The sequence below is a fragment of the Gopherus evgoodei genome, chromosome 8 (genome assembly GCF_007399415.2).
Source record: "Gopherus evgoodei ecotype Sinaloan lineage chromosome 8, rGopEvg1_v1.p, whole genome shotgun sequence".
NCBI classification, from domain to species: Eukaryota; Metazoa; Chordata; order Testudines; family Testudinidae; genus Gopherus; species Gopherus evgoodei.
The window spans coordinates 87808147-87833538 of NC_044329.1; the positions used below are offsets into that span (position 1 = coordinate 87808147).

General features: G+C 41.0%; 2 protein-coding genes across 16 annotated transcripts in view; both read right to left on the reverse strand.

The window, feature by feature from the left end:
- NEXN (nexilin F-actin binding protein) overlaps positions 1–6570 on the reverse strand; it is a 39407-nt gene extending 32837 nt beyond the window's left edge. For 5 of the 8 annotated variants that reach the window (XM_030573494.1, XM_030573493.1, XM_030573495.1 and 2 more), the window contains exon 1: positions 6460–6569. The gene's annotated coding sequence lies outside the window, so the exon portion shown is untranslated. Of the gene's footprint in view, positions 1–6459 lie in introns of all 8 variants that reach the window. The other 3 variants (XM_030573496.1, XM_030573491.1, XM_030573497.1) reach the window with 2 other exon arrangements.
- Positions 6571–13000: 6430 nt separating this feature from the next.
- Positions 13001–25392, reverse strand: part of MIGA1 (mitoguardin 1) — a 68318-nt gene continuing 55926 nt past the window's right edge. For 7 of the 8 annotated variants that reach the window (XM_030573578.1, XM_030573579.1, XM_030573572.1 and 4 more), the window contains 8 exons: positions 24963–25081; positions 24708–24780; positions 23882–23995; positions 23554–23652; positions 23059–23193; positions 21495–21548; positions 15500–15616; positions 13001–14084 (listed from right to left, as the gene is read on the reverse strand). In XM_030573578.1, coding sequence (XP_030429438.1) covers positions 13866–14084; positions 15500–15616; positions 21495–21548; positions 23059–23193; positions 23554–23652; positions 23882–23995; positions 24708–24780; positions 24963–25081 — 930 coding nt within the window. In that variant the 3' untranslated portion in view covers positions 13001–13865. The remainder of the gene's footprint in view (positions 14085–15499; positions 15617–21494; positions 21549–23058; positions 23194–23553; positions 23653–23881; positions 23996–24707; positions 24781–24962; positions 25082–25392) is intronic. The other variant, XM_030573580.1, reaches the window with a different exon arrangement.

Sequence of the window (25392 nt, forward strand, 5' to 3'; positions counted from 1 at the left end):
AGAATCAAACAGTATAGTCTCTGTATGTTATGCTGCCTCTAAATAAGAGGGCATTTTGCTATGAGTGCCTTCACTAATTCCTTTGGCTAGGGGGAACTATTACTGCTTCTAAAAGTCTCACAGTTATATATCCCAATTTGGAAGGAAGCGTGTCCCAGTGAAAGCAAGTCCTTGTAACAGAAGCAAGGCTTACTCTCTGGTAAGGCAGAGGCCTAATGTACATAGGCATTGTGTATTTTTACTTCATCAACGGGTGCTGTGTCTTCTTTGTATACTTGGTCGTGCATAACAATCATATCTCAGCTTTTCAGGGAAAGTTTGCTTCCTTGATATCACAATACTGTTCCAACTTTATTGCACATATTTTTGGTTATTGGAGCCCTCCCACAGGGTTTCCCTTCTGTAGCATTCCCATAGTTGGAAGGACAAACCTGAATATGATGGAGAAATGAATTTGTTACCTGATTATTTTGCTTCTTGGACTAGTCAAATCTTGTCATCTCATTGTCTCTCTAACTGATATACATCTAAGGTTACACTTCAGTTCAGCTGGGTAAAGGTATGTCTCAGGAAATATTAGTCGAATGTTTTAATACTGTTAATCAAAGTTCTTAGACTATGTTTAGTCTTTATAAACAGTCTAGGTAGGGGTTTTCCCAGGAGGGGAAACCAAACCTCCATCCTGTGACTGACAGGTCTGGACCCTGGAGCTGCAGAACAGAGGAAACCCCATTATAAGACTGGCTTGTCTGCATATAATGGAGAAGATTACTACTCAATAGGCTAAAAATGAAATCTTAACTATAGTGTTTGATGAATATCACAAAAACAGTAACAGATGTAAAATTAGGAAACAGGTTAGGCAATGTTATTGGTTTAGCTGCTATGAGAAAATAGCTGAATCTGTGCAGGATTATTTAAAAAACACAATCTACTTCTTACTGGTTCTAAGATGGGGGTGGAGGGGAAATGACCAACTATATGATATCTCTTTACCAGCTATAATTGGGTCACTTCTCTCTCTCTCTCACATACACACACAAATCACTGCTATTCAGACAAAATTAAAATAAATACAGAAAGATGTTACAAGACAGCAAAAATTTGATTCTTCCTTGTTAACTCTTAAGCTGAAAAGTTTGTTTAAACTTAATGTATCCCCACGTATGTAAGAGTTACACCACTCTTTAACTGAACAAAAGCTGTTGCACAGCCTTCATCAAATAAAGTTATTCTAGATTTTGTTTTAAAATATATTGTCTATCATTAACAGAAGACCTAAAGCAGATAATAACTGTCCTTGTTTCCTATTTCGAAGCAATTTAGTTACACTACTTTGAAACTGTGAAAACTTATGTTTTGCAATAGACTAATGAGCATTCTCATATAGATGATACAGATGGAGAAGACCTACTTGGGACTCTACCCCTAAATAAAGTGCTATTGTCAGCAGATACAGGAATAAAAAGCTAGGCTGAAAACAACATATCTAGTTCCTCAATAACTCCCCTTTCTAATAGGCTTACCTACTGTCTTACTGGCAACTGTATAAACAAGTATTTTCACAGCATAGTCTTAACGTTTACCATCTGTCTCCTTTTGATGACCCACCCACAGAGAAGATGGTTTCCTACTTATAAAACAATCTTTTGAGACTTGGAAATTTACTACTTGTGGTCAAGGCTCTTAGGGACAAGAAAGCACAGTTGTCCTAGTTAACATATTTAATAAAAACTGGAGTTTAATAAAGCTAGGAAGAGGACAAAGGAAAGGAGCATTCCCCCTGTTCATTGTTCATCACTTGAGCCCTACTTATAACCTGACTATACTTTCTAAAACCATATCTTTTAAAACATAGCAAGATAAGGCCTAGTTTGAAACTACCACTAGCCTCTGCACAAAGCAGATACTGAAAGCATCATACCTCAGCTGGTGTAAACTGCTATTGCTCCATTGACTTCAATGGAGCTGACACTGGATACCAGCTTAGGATCTCACCCCTAGAATCTTATTCTGCATTCGTTCACTACAAAACCAACTCATATTTTTGCATATTTTACATAAGAGAAACTATTTCCCCCCAAAATTACATGAAATTGATGTGCGTGTCTAGAATATCAACCAGTAATTAAACCAGAGGCTCCCACTGAACAGAGATGATATTCATTCTTCTTTTCCTAAACTTTTAAACTTTAAAAATCCAGTTTTATAAAGTGAAGGTGCTCACATTACAGCTCAAAGTTAGATGCATGACTATGTTACAGCTAAAGTATCATAGCGAAATAATCTTAGCAGACATTATGGTAAATCAGACTATTGTAATTGCTTTGCTTATACTGACAGACATTTTGAATAAGCACCATTACCATAGTATCTCAGTACTATGTCCAAACTTAGGATAACCTTTTTTCTGTATGATAGAGATCGGCCTTCTTGTTCCCACCGGGTTTAAGAGAATGGGGAACGATCTTAAGGTCTATGTTCCAGGAAAAATGTATGGGGGAGGGGGCGAATCTGCTCTGTTACTGGGAGAAGGTCTACTTTGGGTAACCTTACACTGGGCCTTATGTAGCAAGACTCTGACTCATCCTAATTTCTGGTGGTAGCAAATTTTCTTGAGTGAGAAAGCAACATGTTCAGCCCTAAACTACAACATTCCACATTATTATATGCTGCAGCAGAACAGAGGAGCAGATGTGATGGAGACGGTTTGACGAAGGCTGATAGGATGTTTTAAAAATAAAGACTAGGACCTTGAAATGCAGAATCATATAGGGCAAGGATCCAAGGGAGAGTGTGGAGTACTGTTGTGATTTGCTTTCAGTAGTTTGCCCTTCCTGGACAGTAGGGCACTGCTTGTTGAACTAGATACAGTTTCCATATAGACCCCAACGTCATGTCCAGATAGAACACACCGCAATAATCCAGGGTAGAAGTGACAGATAGATCTCTGTAGTTACACCTGCATTTGAAAGGAGAGGATGAAGTCTCCTGGCTCAGTAAAGATAAAAGGCATTTCTGGCTGCTGCTTCTGTTGGACAGTCCGGGAGTAGAGTTGATGCCAACAGGATTGAGACTGCATAACATCTTGAGGTTGCAGCTCCTACTTCTTCCTTGAAATGCTTTCCTCTGCTTCTAACCATCACTTCAGTCTTCCTAGACTGAGTCTGATCCATCTTTATTTCCCCATCTAAGGTCTTGGCTACACTTGGAAGTTACAGTGCATTAAAGGAGCCCCAGGCCCACTAGCTCACTACCCGTCCACACTGGCAAGGCATGTAGAGCGTTCTGACTCCACCGTTACAGACCTGCTGGTACTCCACCTCAGCGAGTGGAATAACATTTGGTGCGCCCTTGCTGGAGCGGCGTGGCACCAGTGTGAACGAGGTGTTGCATTACTGCGCTCTGATCGGCCTCCGGAAATGTCCCATTATCCTCTTAAGTCAAGTGGCCACTCTTGTCTTTGTTTTCAATCGCAACAGGAATGCGGATATGCCCTTTGAAAGCTCCATTTCTGACATCCGGCTGCTTATCTGTCCCCAGACAAAGCAACCATTAGTGTGGAATGCTGTGAGTGAGAGAAAGAGGCAGCCGTGGGGGGGAGTTCTGCTGCTGTCAGAACTTACAAGACAGCATGCTGACATGCTCTCAGCCCCCACAAAACCCACTCTCTCCCCCCTACATACACACAACACACTCCCTGTCACACTCCACCCCACCCCACCCCACCCCCATTTGAAAAGCACGCTGCAGTCACTTGCATGCTGGGATAGCTGCCCATAATGCACTGCTCCTAATGCCGCTGCAAGTGCCACAAATAAGTGGCCACACCAGTGTGCTTGAAGCTGTCAGTGTGGACAGACTGCAGGGCTTTCCCTACTGCACTCTATGATGGTGGGTTTAACTCACAGCACTCTACATCTGTAAGTGTAGCCATGCCCTAGGTTCCAATTTACTTCAGACACTGGAACAGCTGGGAAAGGCACTCTTTCCTGTTCAGCAAGATATCCTTAGAGATGAGTTTAAGCACAGTAGGCTATAGTGGTTTCTTCCATTGAGGAAAATGGCTATCAAACTCTATGGGCCCAATACATATTTCCATCTACTTGTAAATTTCCAGGATATAAATGATCAATTCCTCATTGTCAAATCTTCAAAATACTTTTACCTTTTATCAACAGTATTTCTTACAAATATATATTTATTCAATTAGCAAAAGAGATCTCCCTTACTATTAAAAGAAATGTCAGAACAAATGACATCTGCAAAATATATACTCAAACATAAAATTCAATTACAACAAAAAAACATTTTGACAATGATAATTTAAGAAAGCAACATAAAATGTACTCATAAAACATGTTCCATTTTCAGATTACTTTTAATAAAGCCAAGCAGACAGAACAATAATTAAATTTATTATATCTGAAAATATATCTAACATCAGAGATTGCACCATTTGGAAGCAACTTATAGAGACATTTTGGATGAGAACAGAGGGGAAGGAGGAATTTATTTTGTCATTCTTATTGAACTCAAACTACTGAGAGACAGACATAAGAAATGGCTTGCGCACACACAGCTCTATTAAAGAGAGAGTATTTTTAAACAACTCAATCAAAATAACAATTTTAGCAAAAAGGTTAGCTGCCCAAATTACTGACTCCATTCATATTTCTTTCCTGGGCTCCTTTTGTAAAGATAAACATCATAAAACTGAAAATTTTGAAATACTATTGAATTAATACTAATAAAGCTCATTACAGCATTTGAGACCTGTAATCATTTTACATTAAAAGTTGCTATAAATGCCCCACCACTTCACACTGGCCTAGATAACAGTTTTATTAAACAGGCATATTGCATTTAACAAAAAACATTAAAATGTCTTGTCAGTTTTTTCTACAAGCTAAGTTACACTATCTGCTGATTTCAATTGGGTCACAGTTTAAGGAGTAAAGACCATTTTGGTCTATCTGTCTCACTCATCACTGTTTCCAGGCAGGCCCTCTTGATTCTTCATTTGTATGTCATAAGTTATTTTGCTATTAATTACAAAGCCCTTCTTCATGGACCAGCTATTTCCCCACATTCATTATTTATTGTTATTTTAAAAAAATTAGTTAAGTAACATAGATAGTAATTATTTCTGCGCATAAAGCATAGAGAAGGGGACATGTGGCTAAAACAGTGCTTTATTGAAGCATAGTAGCAAAGCATTTTTTTGCTATGACTATAGTAATGTTATCCAAAAGGTGCCTTTTATTAAATTTAGTGAAATTGAAGCAAGCAGCAGTGACCACAATTATAAAAATAAGCAAATGAGTGCAGTGCTGGATTGCTGAGTTAGATTTAGGGATATAGGCTGATGACAGCTCTTCTACTCCCTCACCCAGGGACTCTGTCACCACTAACCCTGGCACTATTTTTAGCTCAGCATCTTATTTCCAGTAGACATCTCCCTAGTCTCCAATCAGTTCTACACCTGCAAGCGTTAAGAGGTTTCCTTTTCACTATAGCCTGACATCTGGGAGTCAGAGAAAAAAAACCCCAAAACACAGGTTAACCCAAGTCATTCAACAGGAATAGGTTAAATTCCTGAAAGGGCAGGGTCCCCACACACTGCTGTGGATGAGGAGACATGGGCCAGTGCATAAGACTTGCTTCATTTCTCCCCCTCGGACCAGGCGCCGCTTATTAGTATAGGAACAGTCCAGTCACAGCGACTGTTCAGGCCTGCACTGTTCTAGCTGGCGTCCCCCAACGCTGAGCTAGTGTCTGACACAGCTCTCTTGCTGTCTAGCCCTGTGTGCGCGCTGCTGGGCAGCTGAAACGGCTTCAAAGCCTGAGAGGGGAAAGTTGGGGGGCTGCCCCAGCGGGATGACAAACTCAGCAGTGTCCCTCTGAATCACAACGAAACAGGCATCGCATTTACTCGTTTCCCTGCCACTGCGGGGGGCCTGCGGCTGCAAGGACCTGGTCTCCCCCGGCGGGGGGTGTAATACTTGGGTCGCGTTTCAGGTGTCGCGTTTAGGGTGCGGGCGTTGGAGGTGGCCTGTGATACGCAGCAGTCAAGCTGGACGACGGGGTGCCGCCTTCTGGCCTTAATATCGCATCATATCTGACGCTCTGCCAGGGATTGGGGACGGCACAGCCAAGGGTGCGACAGGGGGAGCCCCGGGAGAGGGGAAAGGCGAGCCCTAGCTGGGGCTCACGGCGGAGGGGAGGCGGGCTGGGGCAAGCGGAGCCAGGCCCCGCGGCAGAGAGGAGAAGGGGGAGCCGCAGGACAGGACAGAGGCGCAGGGAGGCGAGGGGTCGGTCTGGGTATTGTTTGGGTGGAGAAAACCCTGCGCCGTGCGCCCGGGACTGGGAGAGCAGCGCCCTGGCTGCGCGGAGCGGGAGCCGCGCCGATCCGCTGAAGTTTTCTGGAGGAGTTTTACGCCCCGCGGAGCGTCTTACCTGGGGGTCCTGCCCGCGTCCGGCTCACGCTAATCCCGAGGGCGGGCGGGCTGGCTGGAGAGCGGCGGCGGCGCGGCTGTGGCTGCTGCTGAGCGCCCCTTGGCTGCCGCCGCTGCCTCCGGCTCTGCAAGTTTCCATAAAAGTCCTGGTGCGCAGCCCGCGCCCGCATTCCAGGCGCGCCCGGCCCGGCTGCAGCTGTCCCGACGCTGCCCCCTCCCCTCCGGCACAGACCGACTCAGCGCGCCTGGGGCAGAGCCAAGCCCCCGGCCGCGCCGCATGGGGCCAGCCCGCCCAGCCACGGCGGCGGTTATTTCGGGTTGGAAGCGCCACCGGCTATAAATAACCCGGGGCTCCCGGGAGCAAAGCGTTCCCGGGACGGATCCCCAGGGCCGGCCTCCCAGCCAGGGTTACGGGGGGCGGAGGTGACCCAAGGAAGCCTGGCAGGTGAGACAAGCACGGGGCAAGCGCAGCGAAACAGACCGTGCCATGGCCAAGTGGCACCTGCCATGCTGGGCAGAGGTGAGGCCGTGGCAGGTAGATACAAATACCTGCTGACACGCCCTGGGTAAGGCACCTATCACCCTAGTGTCCTCTAAGCAATCAGAAAAGACTCACCCCCAGCAAGCCTTTCAAGGGGCCTCTTCCCACACAACGTTGTGCACCACAGCATGCGGAGATCAGGCACTGGCCTATGCTTTGTGAGCAACTGGGCTCTGGGCCTCAGGCCCTAAAGCCCTGGGGCATTTTATAGCATTGAGCCCATGAAAGCAGGCAGCTAATAATAGTATGTGACACTTAACTGTGGTGGAGTGGGGAAGAGTCAGGGCTGTGCCAGCTGTATGGAACAAAGTTAGCTTCTTAATGAAGAATATATAAAATTATTCCAAAACAGCCATTTAGGGAAGAGATGATGCCTAAAGCTTCCTTGCCCTGGAAATTAAGAACGTTTTGTGCTAGATGCACAAATATAACTTTACAATTTTAATATGAGTTATCTACTGTACTGTGCTTTGTACAGTGGATTTGACTTGGTTGCATACACCTTACAATAATAAATGATAGTGCAGCTGGCAGTTTGAACATCAGACTGGAAACAAGGTATAGTTTTTTTAACACTGAAAGTAATTAACTGTTGGAAAAATTTATGAAGGGGTGTGGTGGAGTCTCCATCACTGACTTTTAAATGAAGATCAGATGTTTTTCTAGAAGATCAGCTCTAGGACTTAGTTTGGGGAAGGTCTAGAGCTTGTGCTAGATAAGAGGTCAGAGTAAATGATCGCAAAGGTCCCTTCTGGCCTTGTACTCTCTGGAGATTTAAAAAGAAAAAAAAAAAAGTGAGCGGGGGGGGGCACAAATTCCTCATCTTTTCCTCACTCAAGTGGCTGAACCACTATCTCTGAACCCATGTCTATGAGTTAAAATGAAGACGGGATGATTTAACTTGACTTCTTTTTAGGTAGCTATGAGCACTATGAAAGAGAAGGTTAAAGTAAAATGTCCTGTTAGCTTGTGTTACAGGGTACTGTGTGTGTCTACAAGAATTAGATGGGAAAGTACCATCTATTTAGGTTGTTAAAATGATGCTTTTTGCCCCACAAAACTATTTATAATGTACCGATCACTGTGAAATCTGAGAACTTTAAAAACATATCAGTGCATCTAAAAAATTAGTCATCTTTGCGCCTCCTTTCTACTGACAAGTATGATGGCTTAGAGCAGTAGAGGTGTCAAACTAATTGAGAGGAGATCACTGGATTCCATATCAATTTATGGTCTTGGATATAAATTCATAACTTCATATACTACTCAATCTAGACACTAATTTCAGGGGAGGTTTGTATAGGGAAAAATATAGTTTATATAGTAACTACACTTTTATTTATAACTTATTCATGTGTTGTTATTCAGTGAGAAAACCCACTTTCCTTTAGGCCACCTGTTTCTGCTCTCTTTCTTTGCATGCATTCTCCTTCTGCCCTTCAGCTTTCTTTCCTTGCAGCAACTTGCAATTCTCAGCCCTTGAAGGCTTCACTTCCATCCCCTTTCCCATTAGCTGTTAAGAGCTGACACCAATAAAATTTACAGAGGACAGGAACATTCACACCTCAGTCACTGCTTCAGACTCTCATAGACACTGGTGTTGACTTACACTCTTTAGTAGTGCACCCTCACCTGGTAAGTGCCATCTCATTTTTGATTGAAGTGGCCTTGTCTCTAATGTTCCCCTACTGTACTCTTCCTCTGACCTGCCGTGGTCTCTCCCAGCCTGCTTCATCCCCCAAATCCCCTCTCGATGTTCAGTGGTTTGGCTCTCCAGCCATGTCACATAAAAGTCTAAACCTCTTCCAGGCTACCACAAACAAATCAAATAAAAATCAAAAGTCTTCAAACTAATATCCTTCCACCCCTCTGAAGCTTCACTGTAGTTCCCTTATTGACTTTACCTCAGGGCTTCCGCTGCAGGAACCTAACCTGCTCCTATGTTCTTCCTCTATTGTTTCCTAGCTATTAAACCCTTTCCGAGGGCTTCTCTGTGCTAGAGAGACCTGTCTCCTCTGCAGGTACTCTCCAACCAAGCTTCCTCTTGCCTCCTGGCCAAAGGAAGCAGACCTATTAATTACCCCTCAGGTGCAAAGCATGACTAATTGAGGTTCTTTCACTTGCCTTGCAGCTGGTGGGGGTTAAGCCCCATCAGACACTCCAAGGTCTATGAAGGTCTATCATGCCACTTACATTCATGACATGGTCTAGATCCTACCTCCAGGCTATGTTTGTCATTCTAGATCTAGATCTTTTCTTCACCTATGTTTTGATTGATAGAAAAAGGAGTAATAACTTTTAAACTACAGGACTAAAGGACACCAATTTTCTGTTAGGCTTTTGCTAGATCATCAGTTTACATGCTGAAAATCATGCGTAGGGATTGTTTAATGTGTAGAATTAAACAAAAAAGGGCCATACTATCAGTTTAAATTAATGCACCTAAATGAAACATGTTCCAATAGTTTCTGCTTCCCTGCTTTTTCTTTTAAATATTTAAATTTAAAAGAATTTGAGAAGAAAACCCCCATACTTACAAGTTTAATTGGTGCCAAAGCTGGCTGCAAATAAAATATTGGTGTATTAAAGTACACACACATTACAGGAAAACCTAATTAAAATGTAGACACATATGTAAGGAAGTATTGGAGTAGATACGCATCAGGCTGGTCCAACTACATATAATGAATGAGCGTTAGAGCAAATATATAGTAATTTTTTGCTTTATATATGGAAATTCATTGTATAACTCAAAATGAGAATTATTTTTCTTCTAAAGTATTTTCATTGAATTGTTATATTTGATATAACCATTTCATTTAGGCAGCAGACAGTTCACCAGTTCGCTTACCATTAGCCAACCTGAGTTGATACATGCTTAGTTTGTAAAAACTAAAGGACTACATAAGTGAAGTAGAATAATCATTAACATATTAAAAGTGAGATTTCAACTAAATCACAGCTAATATAAATATCATCATTCTTGTATCATTTAATGTTTCTCACTGACCTCAGCAGTACCACATGGCTTTTGCATGTAACCTGCTCCAACTAGCATTGAAAGTTGCATTCAAAAGTAGCATGTTTGAATAAATAAATTCAGTTCCGACATTTCATTATGAAACACTACATATAAACTATTGTAGTGCAGTAGGAGACATACCATAAAAGCTGAAGTGTAACTTTGACATTCCTGCTTTCCAGGATAGCAGGCACAGGTAGAAAGCACTTCAGATATATATGGCTGGTTAGCAACCGATCATCTTTATGTACTTTCTTCTAGGCAGCTATGCAAAGGATTTAATTTCTAGAAGCAGCCAGCTGTAGGATGAACTAGAAAGAAAAAAATTACAATCCAGAATAACTGCATCCATGAACACTGACTCCTTCTCTCCAAATTTGTATCCATTTTCATCAGCACAGTTTATTGGAAGTTCACATGATAAGTACTACTTACTACATACTATCTGAAGCACACAGTGGTTACCATCTTGCTGAAAAACAAGATGGTGACTACATCAGAACAGGAAACACGTGAACCTGATTTAGAGCCTAATCCTAATTCTGCGGGATGCTGATTGCCACCAGCTTCTATGGGTTTAAAAGGATTAAAAATTAATATATTTAATTTTTATTTATGTTCTACATCAGTGGTTCTCAAACTGTCGGTCAGGACCCCAAAGTGGGTCACGACCCCTTTTTAATGGGTTGCCCGGGCTGGCATTAAGACTTTGCGAGTCCCAAGGCCGAAGCTGAAGTCTGAGGGCTTCAGCTCTGGGTGGAGGGGCTCAGGTTACGGGCCCCCTGCCTGGAGCCAGGTTTTGGCTTTGCCTCCTCCCCACCCCCATAGAGCCACAGGGCTCAGGCTTCATTCCCCCATCCTGGGGTCGTGTAGTGTTTTTGTTGTCAGAAGGGGGTCATGGAGCAATGAAGCTTGAGAACCCCGTTCTACACCACTTTAGATTTAAAATAATTGAGAGACACAAGGTGGGTGCAGACAAGCTCTTGAGTACCACGGAGCTTTTCAGGTCTTCTTCAGCTCTCTGGTGCTCAAAAGCTTGTCTCATCTCACCCATATTGTTTCTCTCACATCCTGGGGCCAACATGGCTACAACACTGCATATTAACAATTATTTCATTAATTTTTCTATATTTTGTATTTTTTAAAATACAAACTGCAGTTTTCTCATAAAATAGACTATTCAGTTTCCAGTCAATTCTACATTTATATTATGCACAAGCACAATGGGTTGCACCTACCAATAGAGGCTTGTTTGTTAGTAGGGTGGCAAAAACTGGGTCCACTAGAATTTAAAAGAAGACAGACATTTCTATTGAACTTTGGTTTTGTAAAAACTAATTTCCACATCCTCATGAGTAGTGTTAGGTGGCAGTATTCTAAACATCTTACGTAGAATGGAGGGAGGAAAATGGACAGGGCTTCCTTTGACATCATCCCAGGTGGTGAGGTTGCTGGGTAGAGCATGCTGTTTCCTTAATACTTCCATTCCCAGTTTGATTCTTAATTAAATATCTCATTATTCAGTATAATTCAGTTTTATACATCACAATAAATTGTTAAAATGTGAATTTCTTGAACTGTGTGCCTAGGGAAATGAGCATCTTTCTTTTGAACTAAACAGGAAAGGTGAAAGATTCCACACACTATCTGAAAATAGTCTGTGGAAAAAATACATATAGTGAGATGCCAGGTTATGTGCCTTGAAACAAGACAGATCAGCAACAGTTTTTGGTATCTGTATTACACATACACATCAAATATAATTCTGATTTTAACAATATTTCAGTTGACATTTCATACAGATTCACAAGTAATAACAACACCCTTCTTATATTCAGAATTTTTATCTTTATCCAGGATTTTACCCATAATTTTTTGGGATTGTTTTTTGCAATAGAAGCAGAAATATATTTAATGAAATACAATTCCAGTTTGTTTACATATTTCAAACTAGAAACTTTTAGCTACAAAGCTGCAGAGTTATTTGTAATTATCCCATATTAAGTTTATTATATATGCAACAGTTTCTCTCAATGTTGTGGCTGTTTTATGTCACACTGCTGGTGCAAAAGCAGTTCAAAAGCAGCCTGAAAGCCAGTGAGGCCAGCCATGGAAAGATCACTTCAGTTTGATATACAGGATCCTTCACCATCTTTACTCCTGACCACTAGTGTAGGGAACGTGGCCAGGGAAAAGGGACTTGGCTACAAGCTCTCTGCACCCTGGTGATCCCCAGCTACTGTACTGGACCATATGGCAGTTGGCAGCCAGCACAAGTTACAGGAATCTGAAAGCTGCTCTAATATATGCTGTGAGACCAAGAGAGCACAAAGCACATTTTGCCCACATCTAAAGATCTAGGCCAGAAAGTGCAGGGTAAAGAGTAGCTACTAAACCACTTACAATCTAGCATATGGTGACAATAGTGCTTGTAGTCTGCATTAGCAACTACTGTCAAGAATCACAAATGCAGGTGCCAGCACATTAAGATGCTACAGGTTATTCTATATTTTTATATATAAATAAAATGTTTTAATCTGTTTTCCTTTAAAAACTGAATTGTGGAAGAACACATTAATAAAAATTAAAAAAAAATCTTAGCTCTTTTTTGTTTTTGGACTATAATGTAACATTAAACTTAAGGTCCAAAGCTGAGTGTTAAGTATCAGAATCTGGAACTCTGTAATCTAAAATGTTATTTTAAAAGCTAAAAAATTATTCTGTGTATCACTCAGATGCTGAAAGACTCTATTCTTATAAAGTACCATAAAAAGGGTCTTTGAGGATTCTCTCAAAGGGATACCCACAAAAAAGTTTTTCCTTAAACTTTTTATTCTGAATTCAAGACAAGACTACACAAAAGATACCCGGAACTGAGCACCAGTGTGAACAGATACACACACTTTCCAAAACTCATATATAAAGTCCTCTCCCAAACCAAAGGTTGGCTTTTTGAAAGAAAAGACTGAGACTGATTTAATTGAGAAACAACAAGTCTTTAGGTTTTATCATACAGTCTTACTTTAAAATATAGTTAAAATGCTACATTTGAACGAAGAATGATACTAGTTTATTCATAACTGCATTGTTTTAAAAACCGAGAAAGATGAGTTTTAAACCAATTAATTAACCTGAAAAAACTGTCATTACTTTTAGAATATATCAAACAGTGATCTCACACTAGTGATTTCAAATGTCAACCTCAGTGATGATGTATTTACATATTTTAAGCCAACATCAATTAGCATTGAGTTTTTCATGTTATTTTCACCTGCCCAAATGGTGACTGCATTTATTCCATTATGTTTCAATTCAAAATGACTGCTTACATACACAAACACAATTTTAGGGCGTAGTTAAATATTTTGTAAAGTTTTTTTTCTTTTTTTTTTTTGCGGGTGTATCACATAGTAAGTTGAAAGATGTGTATATCTTGGCTGAAACACTTCCTAGACATAAAGCACACTGCAGAGTTTGTACTGAACATTTCATATAATAAGGCTTAAAAGACAAACATCTAATAACTCCATATACCACATATCACATATCATCTGTGGCAAATGTACAGTATTTTATAAATAAATTTTACCCAAATATTGCAGAAAAAAACTTTGGGGGTACATTATATATAAATACAGAGACAGCTGAGCTGTGATTTTTAATTTAGGTATATATACTGTAATATGCTCACCAGTTCTTTTCCTAAAATTTTTTTTTAATCTCCCTGAGTCCATTCCATATTTAGCAACACAGTTACATTTTCAGATGTTTGCTCAAAAATAGCAATGACAGCACTGGAGGGGGAAAAAAGGCAAGGTGCACTCAATTTAGTTTTTTTTTAAGCTTATTGTACTTTTTCTTCCAAAAGCCCATTGGCCATGATGTGTCCATGATCATTTATGCAATCACTGACATGCCTTAGTGAATCGGCTCCAAGGTAGGCCATTAAAAGTTCAGTGCGACGCATTAGCAATTGCATAAGATCTTCAGCTAAATTTTCCATAGTTGAATATCGCACCTTTTCAAAGTCAAAAATGTCTTTGAGGAAGTAAAGAACTTGATCCTAGTGGATAAAAAAGAAAAACCTGTATTTACTTATAGAATTGTATAGAGATTTGTTAAATATTACTTATACAGTGTTATATATTTTTCCTCATTTATACGTAATCTTTCTGAAGCGCACACAAAATATGCACACAGATTTATTGGGCAATTTCTTACGGTGTCTAACTACCAACATTCATTTACTAACTCTCTTGACTGTTTGAAAAAAAAAACAACACATTAAAAATAGACACTGTCAGGTAGGTTTATGCTCCAAAACGAACCTAATATGAATAGAAATGTTCATGATTAATATTTTTCTTAAGAAGTTGCACTGATCTGAAGTGTTGGAAATAAAGACCAAGAAAACTTCAAGCACTTTGCTAGTGCATGGAAGAACAAGGAAGGGAACAGACTATAAAAAAGTAAAATTGACCAATCTAGTTTCACTGTTCACACACAATGAAATGCAAAAATTAGACCAATGCCATAAATAGTGAATTGCAAATTATAGCCCTAATGTTGCAAACACTTATGTATACTAGTAGTGTCATGACTTCAGCTGGATTACTCACGTACGAAGTGTTACACAGACTCATAAGTGTTTTCAAGACTGGGGAGCCTATGTTCTGAAAATTCTTACTGTGTTAATAACTTACAGCAGGGGTGGGGAACCTCCGACTTGCTTTTTATTTTAATCCGGCCCACAGCAAGTCGCCATACTGCGGGGTGGAAGGCCCAAGCCTCGGCACCCCCCACACTCCCTGTGGGGCTGTGTGTGGCCCGCGACTGAGCCTGTACCCCTACCCGCATCCAAACCCACTGCCCCAGTTTCAAAACCTCCCCAAACATACCCTAACTAACTCTCTCCCAGAGCCCGCTGCCCCAGGTCAGAACCCCCTCCTGCACCTTAATGCCCTCCCAGACCCTACGCCAACCCCTTGCCCCAGCCCTGAGCCTCCTCATGCACCCCCAGCCAGAACCCTCACCTCCTCCCACACCCCAACCTGGACCCTGCTCCTGCACCCTGATCCTGTCATTTCTGGCCCCACCCCAGAGCCTAGGGGAAGCCCTGAGCCTCTGCACCTTCCTCCCTGTCCCACAGGGCTCCATGTGGCCCATGACTGATTTTTTCCTGGGGTCAATGGCCTCGATAGAAAAAAAAGGTTCCCCACCCCTGATTTACAGTATAATTAGCAACATGGGTAGGGATTGTTTTTCTAGTATGGGGCAAATTAATCCCTGTTATTTGTGGTACTGGGCTACATTAATCTCTGGTATAACAACTGAAAATAATCAGGATGAATATTGACTAGCGAAGATTTTTTTATATAAATTATTTTTATCGTAATGGTGTCCCTTTAAGTAAGATCCTGCTATCTGATAGGTGCTTTTTTATGTTAAATAAATCATCATTACAAAAAGGATCCATACCTTAAAGAAGCAGCATAAATCATAAAGAGAGTTTCTAGGTCCCAAAAAGCCCCATGCCAAAACAGGACTGACATGCTCACAAATGGCATAGAAGTGTGCAAAAAACCCATCAGGTACCTGGTGATGTAAAAGTAGAGAAGGAAGTTATTTTTCTCAGTATAAATCCCTATTATATCAAATGAAGGCATTACAGATGCTCCCCGACTTACGCAAGTGTTTCGTTCCGGAACACCTTGTGTAGTTTGAATTTTGTGTAAGTTGGAAACGTGTATCCGATAATTACGAGAAAAAAAAAAAAAAAAGGAAAGAAAACAACCTATTTCTAGCTTACGGAACTTTTTCTGCAAGTCAGTCAGTCTCTGGTAACTAGCCAAACTAATCATTTAAATTACACTGTATATCAAGTATATCAAGTAAGTGGAAGGATTGTTAAAAGTTTTCAACTTCGGCAGTATTTTAGAATATAAACATTTTGAAGGAATCTTGATGTAATACTGATATTCATACATTAATAATTTAAGGCTAGATGAGACCATCAAATCTAGTCCAGTGGTTCTCAATTTATTTACCACTGTGGGCCAGATACGCAGCTCTCTATATGTTACATGGGCCGCATCCACACAATGTATATATACTATCTGTATGACCCTGAGGATGTCACATGGGCCATAGCTATGTGCTCATTGTGTGGCAAGTGGCCTGCGGATTGAGAACCACTGAACTAGTCTCACACTCTTATATAACACACATCATAGAATTTCATCTTGTCACTTCAGGATTGTTTGATTAAATCATCTTTCCGAAAGGCATTCTGTCCACAGCTTCTTTCACTAACTTGTTCCAATGGTTAATCTTTTGTTGATAAAGTTAGATCTTGTGTCTAATTTGAGTACAGCTGGCTTTAACTTTCTTGCTACGACTTTCTCCACTACATCAAAGAGCCCTTTAGTATCTGGTATTTTATCCTTGTAAGGTACATAAACATCATCATCAAATCATCTCTTGGTCTTTTTGATAAACTAAACAGAGGATTGCCAGGGGCTTGAACACAGGACCCATGATGGCAGTCAGGGCAGTATTAAGGTCCCACAAGGGAAATGTCTCTTTCACAGACAGTTGGAAACAAATCACTCCCATTAGGCATCTCACCACCATGGGGTTTGAGAAAACTGACTTCCCTTTGATGGGTGGATGAAATGCCAAGATCGCTGCTATCCTTCAATGGACTGAGAGACAGACCAAAAGACTGAAGATGTAACAGGTACTCCACAATGTCCTGAATGTATGCCAGCATTGGCTGAATTCCCCAAGCAAGTAAACTGAAAATTCCTTACACTTGGCCAAATAAGTCACACTAGTAGAAGGCTTCCTGTTATACACCTGTCCAACAACTTCCAAACTTCATTCCTCTGCTCATCTAGCCTTGCAAGCATCCATGCCATGAAATACAGAGTGTTGAGTGCTGGATGCAAAACATGACTATGGTGTTGAGTTAGTAGGTCAGGATGAAGAGAGAGAGATATGGGAGTATGAACCAATAGACTGAGTAGGTTAGACAACCAACACTGCCTCAACCAAGGTGCAGCAATGAGAATTAGTATGGCATGATCCCACTTCAGCTTGAGAATGACCTGTGGGATGATTAGCATTAGAAGGAAGACATACATCACATTCAATCCCCAGTTAAGATGGAAGGCATTGGTTAAGGAGTCTGGACTGAGATCCGATTGATGGCACTTCTTGCTGCCTCTCGTTGCAAACAGATCAATAGCTGGAATACCCTATTCCACGAAGATGGACTTCACAGAGCACTTGTGAGTCTGGGAGAAATTCCGGCTGAGGTGATCTGCCAAGTGATTCTGGACTCCAAAGAGACCTAGCAGACTCCAAAAAGGGTTTCATTTATTTGGAGGTCAACTTTCCCTGGAGCTGAGGGCTGAAGGATACCTGCAACTTGTGTGTGTTCTCTTGTATGTACTTGACCTGGATCCCAAGGTGTAAGATAATATGCCTGAGATGCTCTTAGAATGACCTGAAGTCCTCAAGCACTGATGAGGAAGAGTTTTGTATTGCAGAGTCATCCAGAGAGGAAGAAGAGTAGTGCAGAGCCAATAGAAGCTGTTGTAGAGGGTAGGCTCCTGCATGAGAGGGTCAGTCTGGACCAGCTCAGGAAGAATGACCTGTAATAGAGGTGGCTCAGGAATAGAGACTGCAGCTGGAATTGGCAAGCTTGCCCTGGACTATATTGAAGAGTGGGATCTTCCAGACTGGGGTACATCCCAATAATTCCAAGGAGGTAACTGGGAATAGAGGTAAGGCATTGGTAGCCAGTGGGTACTAGGCCAGGACCCCTATCCCTGCTGCAGGAATAGTGTCAATCCTGGTACCAATGATGATCTGACGTGCTTCGAAGGTGAAAGAGAAGAGGAAGACATCCCTGACCCAGATCTCAAGAAGCCCTGAGAGTCAGCTGATGGGAATAGAGAAGCCTCCTTTGATGGAGCAAACAAACTATCAGCCTTGTCTGACATCTAATATGAAGAACTCATCAGTGTCAAGGATGAATGAGTGAACACCACCATTGGTATCAGGAAAGGCATCAACCATTAGCCAGCACTGGAGCAAATGAGGGTGCCAAAACCTTTGTCCGCACCAAATCCAACAAAGGGGTCCATAGTACAGACATCATCGGTGTCAAAGAAAGTCGCTGCACTGATGATTTTTTTGGTACCGCAAAAGACACTGGCTGTGACTCTGCAGTCTGAGACCCAGACAGTGCATAATTCAGTACCAACAAGTGAGACAACTACATGACCTGAATAGACAACGGCAATGGTGCAGCAGAATATGACGATGTAGAAGCCATGGCAACTGACAGGGGAATCAGGAACGGAAAGGCAAAGCAGGTCAGATGTTGCCGAATACGCCAATGGCATGAAGACTATCAGTGCCAATGCTGCCATCACTGGTATCGAACTCAGCAGAAACCCCATGGCCAGAAACATAGGAGAGCACAGGGCCAGACAATCTGAATGGTTCCCATTGCCAAAACAGGCCTCCTGGTTTGCTCTAAGACTTCCATTTCAGATGCAAGTATCACACCATCTAAGTGCTCTTCTTAAACGACTAGCATATAGAGCATGTTTCCTTTATGTGCCCCTCTCCATGAGTGTGGGGGGGTCACTACCGGGGATAGTCAATGTTTAAATCCCAGTGAGGGCATCGACCAGGGCAGCTATCTATCCTAACTACTGTAACTAAATCTAAAAGGTACTACTAAGCTATAATAACTAGCAATGAATTTTATACAATAAATTCTCAGAGAAACTGAAAAAAAACCCATGAGGTAAAGCACCACATAGAATGCACCAACTGTAGCTACAGGTGGCGAAAAGAACTTGAGGGGGGTTGGGGTGGTGCTGCCCTTAAATAGTCTGGTGAGGGGCTAGTGCCACCGAGCACAAGCGCCATCCCTATTGGCTCTGCAAACATTTCCAGCTTTAGTGTGCTCGGGGTGTGCACACCTAAGGGGAATGCAAGTCTGCAACCATTCAAAGAAGAACTATATTGATACAGAGATGTGATAACTAAAGATTCCTGTCACTTATTCAGACAGTATGATTTTTAAATGATCTTTTACAAAGAGCATCATTACAAGTGAAGGCAACCTTCTGAAGAATGGATTTGTTAAGAATGGCCAACCTGATTTACCTGAGATCAGAAGTCAGTGGCAGAGAAAGGACACTCAGGGTGCTAGCTGAGATTCAGGACAACTAGATTAAATTCTTTTCTCTGCCACAGACTTCCTGCATAATCTTGGGCAAGTCACTTAGTCTCTATGGCACAATTCCCCTTGTGTAAAATTTGGGGATAATGGTACCTCCATACCTCACACAGGAATGCTCTGAGGATAAATACTTTTAATTCCTTAGCATTTAGACCATGGGCAGGCAAACTTTTTGGACTGAGAGCTGCATCGGGTTTCGTACATTGTTTGGAGGGCCGGTTAGGGGAGGGGGTCATGGCCCCTCCCCCCGGGACTCCTGCCCCATCCAACCTCCCCTGTTCCCTGACAGCCCCTCCTGGACCCCTGTCCCATCCACACACCCCTTCTCCCCGTCCCCTGACTGCCCCCGGAACCCCACCCAACCCCTCCTCTCATTCCTGACAGCCCCCCTGGAACCCCACCCCATCAAACCACCTCTTCTCCCTGTCCCCTGAATGCCCTGGGAATCCTTGTCCCCTGCTGCCCCATTCAACCCCACCTCCTTCCTGACTGCTCCCCAGGACCCCTGCCCCCATTCAACCCATTTGCCCCCCCGATCACCATCCACACCCCTGATCACCACCCCAAACTCCCCTGCCCTCTATCCAACCCTCCTGCTCCCTGCTCCCTTACTGCGCTGCCTGGAGCACTGGTGGCTGGCTGTGGCGTAGCCATGCCGCCACCATGCAGCACAGAGCACTGGGTCAGGCCGGGCTCTGTAGCTGCGCTGCCCCAGGAGCTCACAGCCCCGCTGCCCAGAGCATTGCGCCGGTGGTGGAGCGAGCTGAGGCTGCAGGAAAGGGGGAGGGGCTGAGGGCGAGCGTCCCAGGCCAGAAGCTTGGGGGCCGGGCAGGACGGTCCCATAGGCCGTAGTTTGTCCACCCCTGATTTAGATAATATGGTACTGGGGGCCATGTAAATACTTCTATTCAGACAAGACTAGAGCCAGATCTTGACTCCAAATTCTGTGCTCTATCCACTAAAATATTCTGCCTCCCTTGTAAGTTTGTCTTCAATCCTCAGGCATGTCTACACTACTAACTTAAGCAGACCTAAGGTGGGTCAACTTATCGTAATTACTGCAGTGGTGCATGTCCACACTACCCTGCTTCTGTCAATCATGCGCCTTCTCACCAGGAGCCCTTCCACCAACTTAAGAAGAACACTGTAGGGGACTGAGAGCCCCCCACCCCCAGCTCAAAGCTCTGCCAGGAGTCCCGGAGGCAAAACTGCTGCGAGTGGGGAGCTGGGCAGGGGCAGCCAGGCTTTTGGTGGGAACCCCAGGCCGCAGCCCAGTTCGAAGCTGGGAGCCCGGTGGGCAACTGGACTCTAGCTTGAGCCCCACCTCCCTGGGATGACAGGACAGGAGCCGATGTAAGTAACACAGTGTATACTGTGTCCTCCTAACTAAACTGATACAAGCACTATGCCTCTCGTGCAGGTGGAGTTACAATGTCAGTATAGTAGGACACTTACATCGGTGGGAGCAAGACTTTGTAGTGTGGACACTGACAAAATTAGGTTGATGTAATCTTCTCACATCACACATACACACCCACCCACCCACTCCACAGTGTGTGTGTGTCTGTCTCTCTCTCTCTCTCTCTCTCACACACACACACAAATACACAGTCTTTCACACTCACCTCCCAACACATAACTTGTATTACTGTTGTTGTTACTTCTTGATACTTCCTGCAATGCACATATATTCTCTGCACATATATTTTATTCTTTCAAAGTGCTGTTATTTTAGTTTTTTGACTAGTCTATGCGTTTCATAATTTTTATTTCTCTTACGTTTAAATTTAATTCTTTGATAAGTGAGTTAAAATGCCTAACCTGTCGTGGCTGGAGTAATTATTCCTATGGTAACTTTAAAAAAAAAATTATATCTAGTTTTTTTCTCTTTTACTTGTGGCGCACATCACCTTGATATTGGTGCACATAACAAAATTCATTCCACACATGGATGGAAAAGATTAGAGGGAACATTGCACATGAGTTGTCATCCTATCTTCCATGAATCCACATTAATTGACATGGTAGACTTTACATACGTACACATTTAAGTGTCTGCAGGATCAAACACTTTGTAATTTATTTCTTTGATGGTACACAGCATGACTTCAAACTCCGAGTATTCTAAGAGTTGGTCACTCAAGTTTGGTCAGAATCTCTGAATTATAAAATTAAACAGGCTTCAGATTAGATCTCAAGACAATTTACCTTCACTTGCTGCCTTTTTTGCTTCAGTACTGACCAGCAGCTTGAAGCCACAGCCTAGATGTAAGAAGAAATTATTTACGTAACTTTTACACAAGAAAACTGATTATTTAAAAAGCAGTAGACTATAGGATCTTGCATTTGATGACCAGTTATTTCCTTAATTTTAATGCTGTGATAGCATTAGTTCAAACATAAAAAATGTCATCTGTTGTGAATGGCTCATTTTACTATCAGTTCATATTTCTTATGTTTAAATTAAAAAAAATGAAATTGTGTATTCTTTCCCAGAAATTCTGTCCCATTTTGCATTGGTGCCAAATTGTACTTGCATTACTAAGCCTAACTTTCTTTTTCACAATTTAACATTAGCAACACTTAAATTCAACCTCGCTGACACTTGTTGTGTGCCAAAATGTGTATTCCAAAACCAGAACAATCTCAGATTTTAAAAGGAAGCATATGAATACATGGTAATGGCCTTTTTCACTTTAAGAGTGAATACTTGAAATAGTTTTGCATACAGCTGTGGAGTTTTGTCCAAATAAGGATCTGAGAAATACAACATATTGATGGCAAATCTAGGCTCCCCTGCCCCCACAGCACATAACATTCTGATGGAATGTGATACTACTTCAATACCATGAGGAAACTTACTACTCCCAAAACATAACTTTACCACATATGCTACAAAAAATATGTGCCTTATCTTTTTTCTGTAGAAGAAATATTTCAATTGAAGGGTAAAAAATAAAAAAGGAAAACCAGCAGTTTATAGTTCTAAATAGATGCAATGACAGCAACATCTCTCACCTATGAACAACTGGCCGCACCCTAATCCCTTCCTTCAAACATGCATGGATAAGCTCAGTTATTATGAACATTTTCTAGCAAGCAAAACAGGCTGATACACCTATGAAAAAAACTGAAATACGTTTCTGAAAATGTTATGTTTGAGTCTTTGTATATTTTACAATGTCTGCTACTTTTCCATACCTGATCAGTACAATTCTAGGATATGAACTAACACATTTCCCCCATAAATCAGTATGTCTGATTTCAAATGTGACTAACATATACACTAGCCCTGCAAAATTCTACTCATCCAGGGCAAATAGTTATTTTTGCCAAGTTAGTACAACAGTTTTTTTTCCATTACAATCGTCATGGCAAAGGGCTGGCAAGTGAGTTTTCTAAATTTTAAATTAAGATTTTGCAAGGCTGACACAGTGTAGGAGTTTTTGCCCAGGCGTATTTTAGGACTCAGCTACGGCTGGAAATGGAATTAACTTTGACATAGAGCGAAAGGTCTCCTCAGATCAGAGTTGAAGCTACCCATTGTGGTTACTTGTATTGTTCGTAGCTCATGGATAAAAAGGATGAGTTTAGTTGCTACAGGTGCTGGTATTTAAATCTTTAAAGAGTAAGACAGGTATCTATTCCCAATAGTATACTCATTTAAAAATTTTAGAAAGGAATGTTGAAACTAATGTAATTCCTTTACGTCTCCTATCAGTTGCAATAATGCATAAGAATCATAGTATAAGAAGTTTTAAAAACCACTTACAGTTTCTTTAAAAGAGGAATTTAACCAGCGGTTGTTTACTACATTCTGTATAGATGTGGGTGGATTCTCTAAATCTTCAAAGGAATCCATTAATATAAAGTCCAGAACAATGTCGTAAAAATTTAGATTTTTCACCTGCATTCAGTCAGAATAAAATCAAATCAAAATAACTTAATTTCTCTTTCAATACTGGAACAGAGCATATGCCAGTATTCATACTCTACATATTACAGGCAGATTTATCATCTTAAGTTACTTAAGTAACATTAAAAAGCATTTCACTAATGGAAAAAAACCTGACATTGCAACTCAGTGGTACAGAAGTTTAAAAAAAAAAAAAAAAGTGGAAGCACATTTCTCTAAATTATCTAAAGCATACAAAAGCAGCTGGGTTTCTGAAACTTATGAATTAATAAATATCAATTCTGAGAGGGGAAAACAGGTTGTGTAATCAAGCTTAATTAGGAAAAAAGCACTACAGAAATCCAAACTTACCCCCCTGGCAGCAAGTTCCATTTCAGTATTATCCCAGTGGTCTGTTTGCTCTAAAAAATGTATCATTTCATCAAAGACCTCTTCAAATTTCTTTGGATTCTGTGAAATAAAGCCAGTTAAGTGTCATATTTCCTAGTAGGATTACTTGTTTTAGTTCTAAACTCTTAAAAGGCAAGTGTTTTTTTGTTTTTGTTTTTGTTTTTTTTTTTTTTTTTTTTTTTTTTATTATGCCCAGAGAATTATTATGGTTAACTCTAAGACCAGACAAATTAACTTTGATCTCTGGTTACAATGAATACACTAAAGTAACAACAAAAAAGTATTTTACCTTTCGAGCTCTCACAATTAAAGCAGACAAAATTTTTCTTCCACTCTCAGCAAGAAATACTCTGTTAGCTGTTTCTGAAAGAATTACCTGGAAAAATTTCCAGGCAATACAGACCTATAAGTACACAATTTATTTATAAAGAGAATTGCACTAAATGAGGCTATTAGTTTCTTTAGTCAAATGAAACTAAGAGATACTTGATATTAATACAGTATGAAAGTACAATACTTCTAATCCATCCAGAAAGCAAAGGTTCCAAGGATACCCAAAAAGAAGGGTCTCCCATCCAGTGATGCACATCATTATCAAAGAGGCCATTCATTTTGTCTTAACATATTGGTCCTGATTCAGAAAGGTACTTAAGCATGTCCTTTAAATTGATGTATCAGAGAGGTACCCGTGTTAGTCTGGATCTGTAAAAAGCGACAGAGAGGCCTGTGGCACCTTTTTGACTAATAGACATATTGGATCATAAGCTTATGCTCCCATACGTCTGTTGGTCTTTAAAATGAAGACATCTGAATGCAACATTTTGAAGTGGATAAAATGTTACTCAAAATGCTTTAAAAGTAATGAAAAAGCCCCCAAAAGTTCATGGTTCTCAAAACATAAAAAAACCCCACTCCTTCAGTGAACTGAATATGCTGCTTTCATAAACAGCATACAGTAATTACAATATATAACTATTAACTAAAAATAGGTCACTGAAGAAGTAGGGCGAGACAAAAACTCTTCGCTTTGACCTAAGTCTGCTCCATTTAAGTGATACATATTGTAGAAGAAAGAGAGAATGTGTGCGTGTGCACATTGATAACTAAGTATTTACCTGAAAAGCCTGTCGAATACAGTGAAGCTTAGCAAGAAAGTCACTGTCCCCCAAACACTCCAACATTTCAGTCCTACATAAAATGGAAAAATGTCAAACTATATTTAAAAAACAGAAGCACAGTACAATTTGACTAGGATTTATTTAGAAATAGCATCCATTCTAGATTAGGGAATTAAATGCAGTATTATGTAGAGTATTTATCTTTATTCCTTGGCTTTTCTTGGAAGTTAATTAGTAAATACAAATCAATACCTTAATATTCTGGAATAAATTTTGCCCTCTTCTGCTAAGTGCATAGCTTCTTCATATAACGGACAACGGCAAAGAGACTCTAGACCATAGGTATTTCGGTTCTCTCTGTGTTCAGTAAGCTGAAAGACATTTTTTGTTAAAGCTTATTAAACTAACTTGCTAAAATGATTTTAAAAGTAAAATAAACTAATTCAAAGTCTGCTTGATACTTTGATGAAAGGAATATCCTTTTCTATGTTGGTTAACTATATCTATAACTGGTCAACATTCAATACTAAAAACAAAAACAACATTCTAGAACATTGTGGATTTTAACATGAAAGCTATGGTTTCAGATTTGAGCTTCCGAAGGTTAAATTGTAGAACAGGTTCAGATTAGTTTGTTTGTTGAAAGGAAACGTCTCTCTGCTTTACGAAGAATAAATTGATG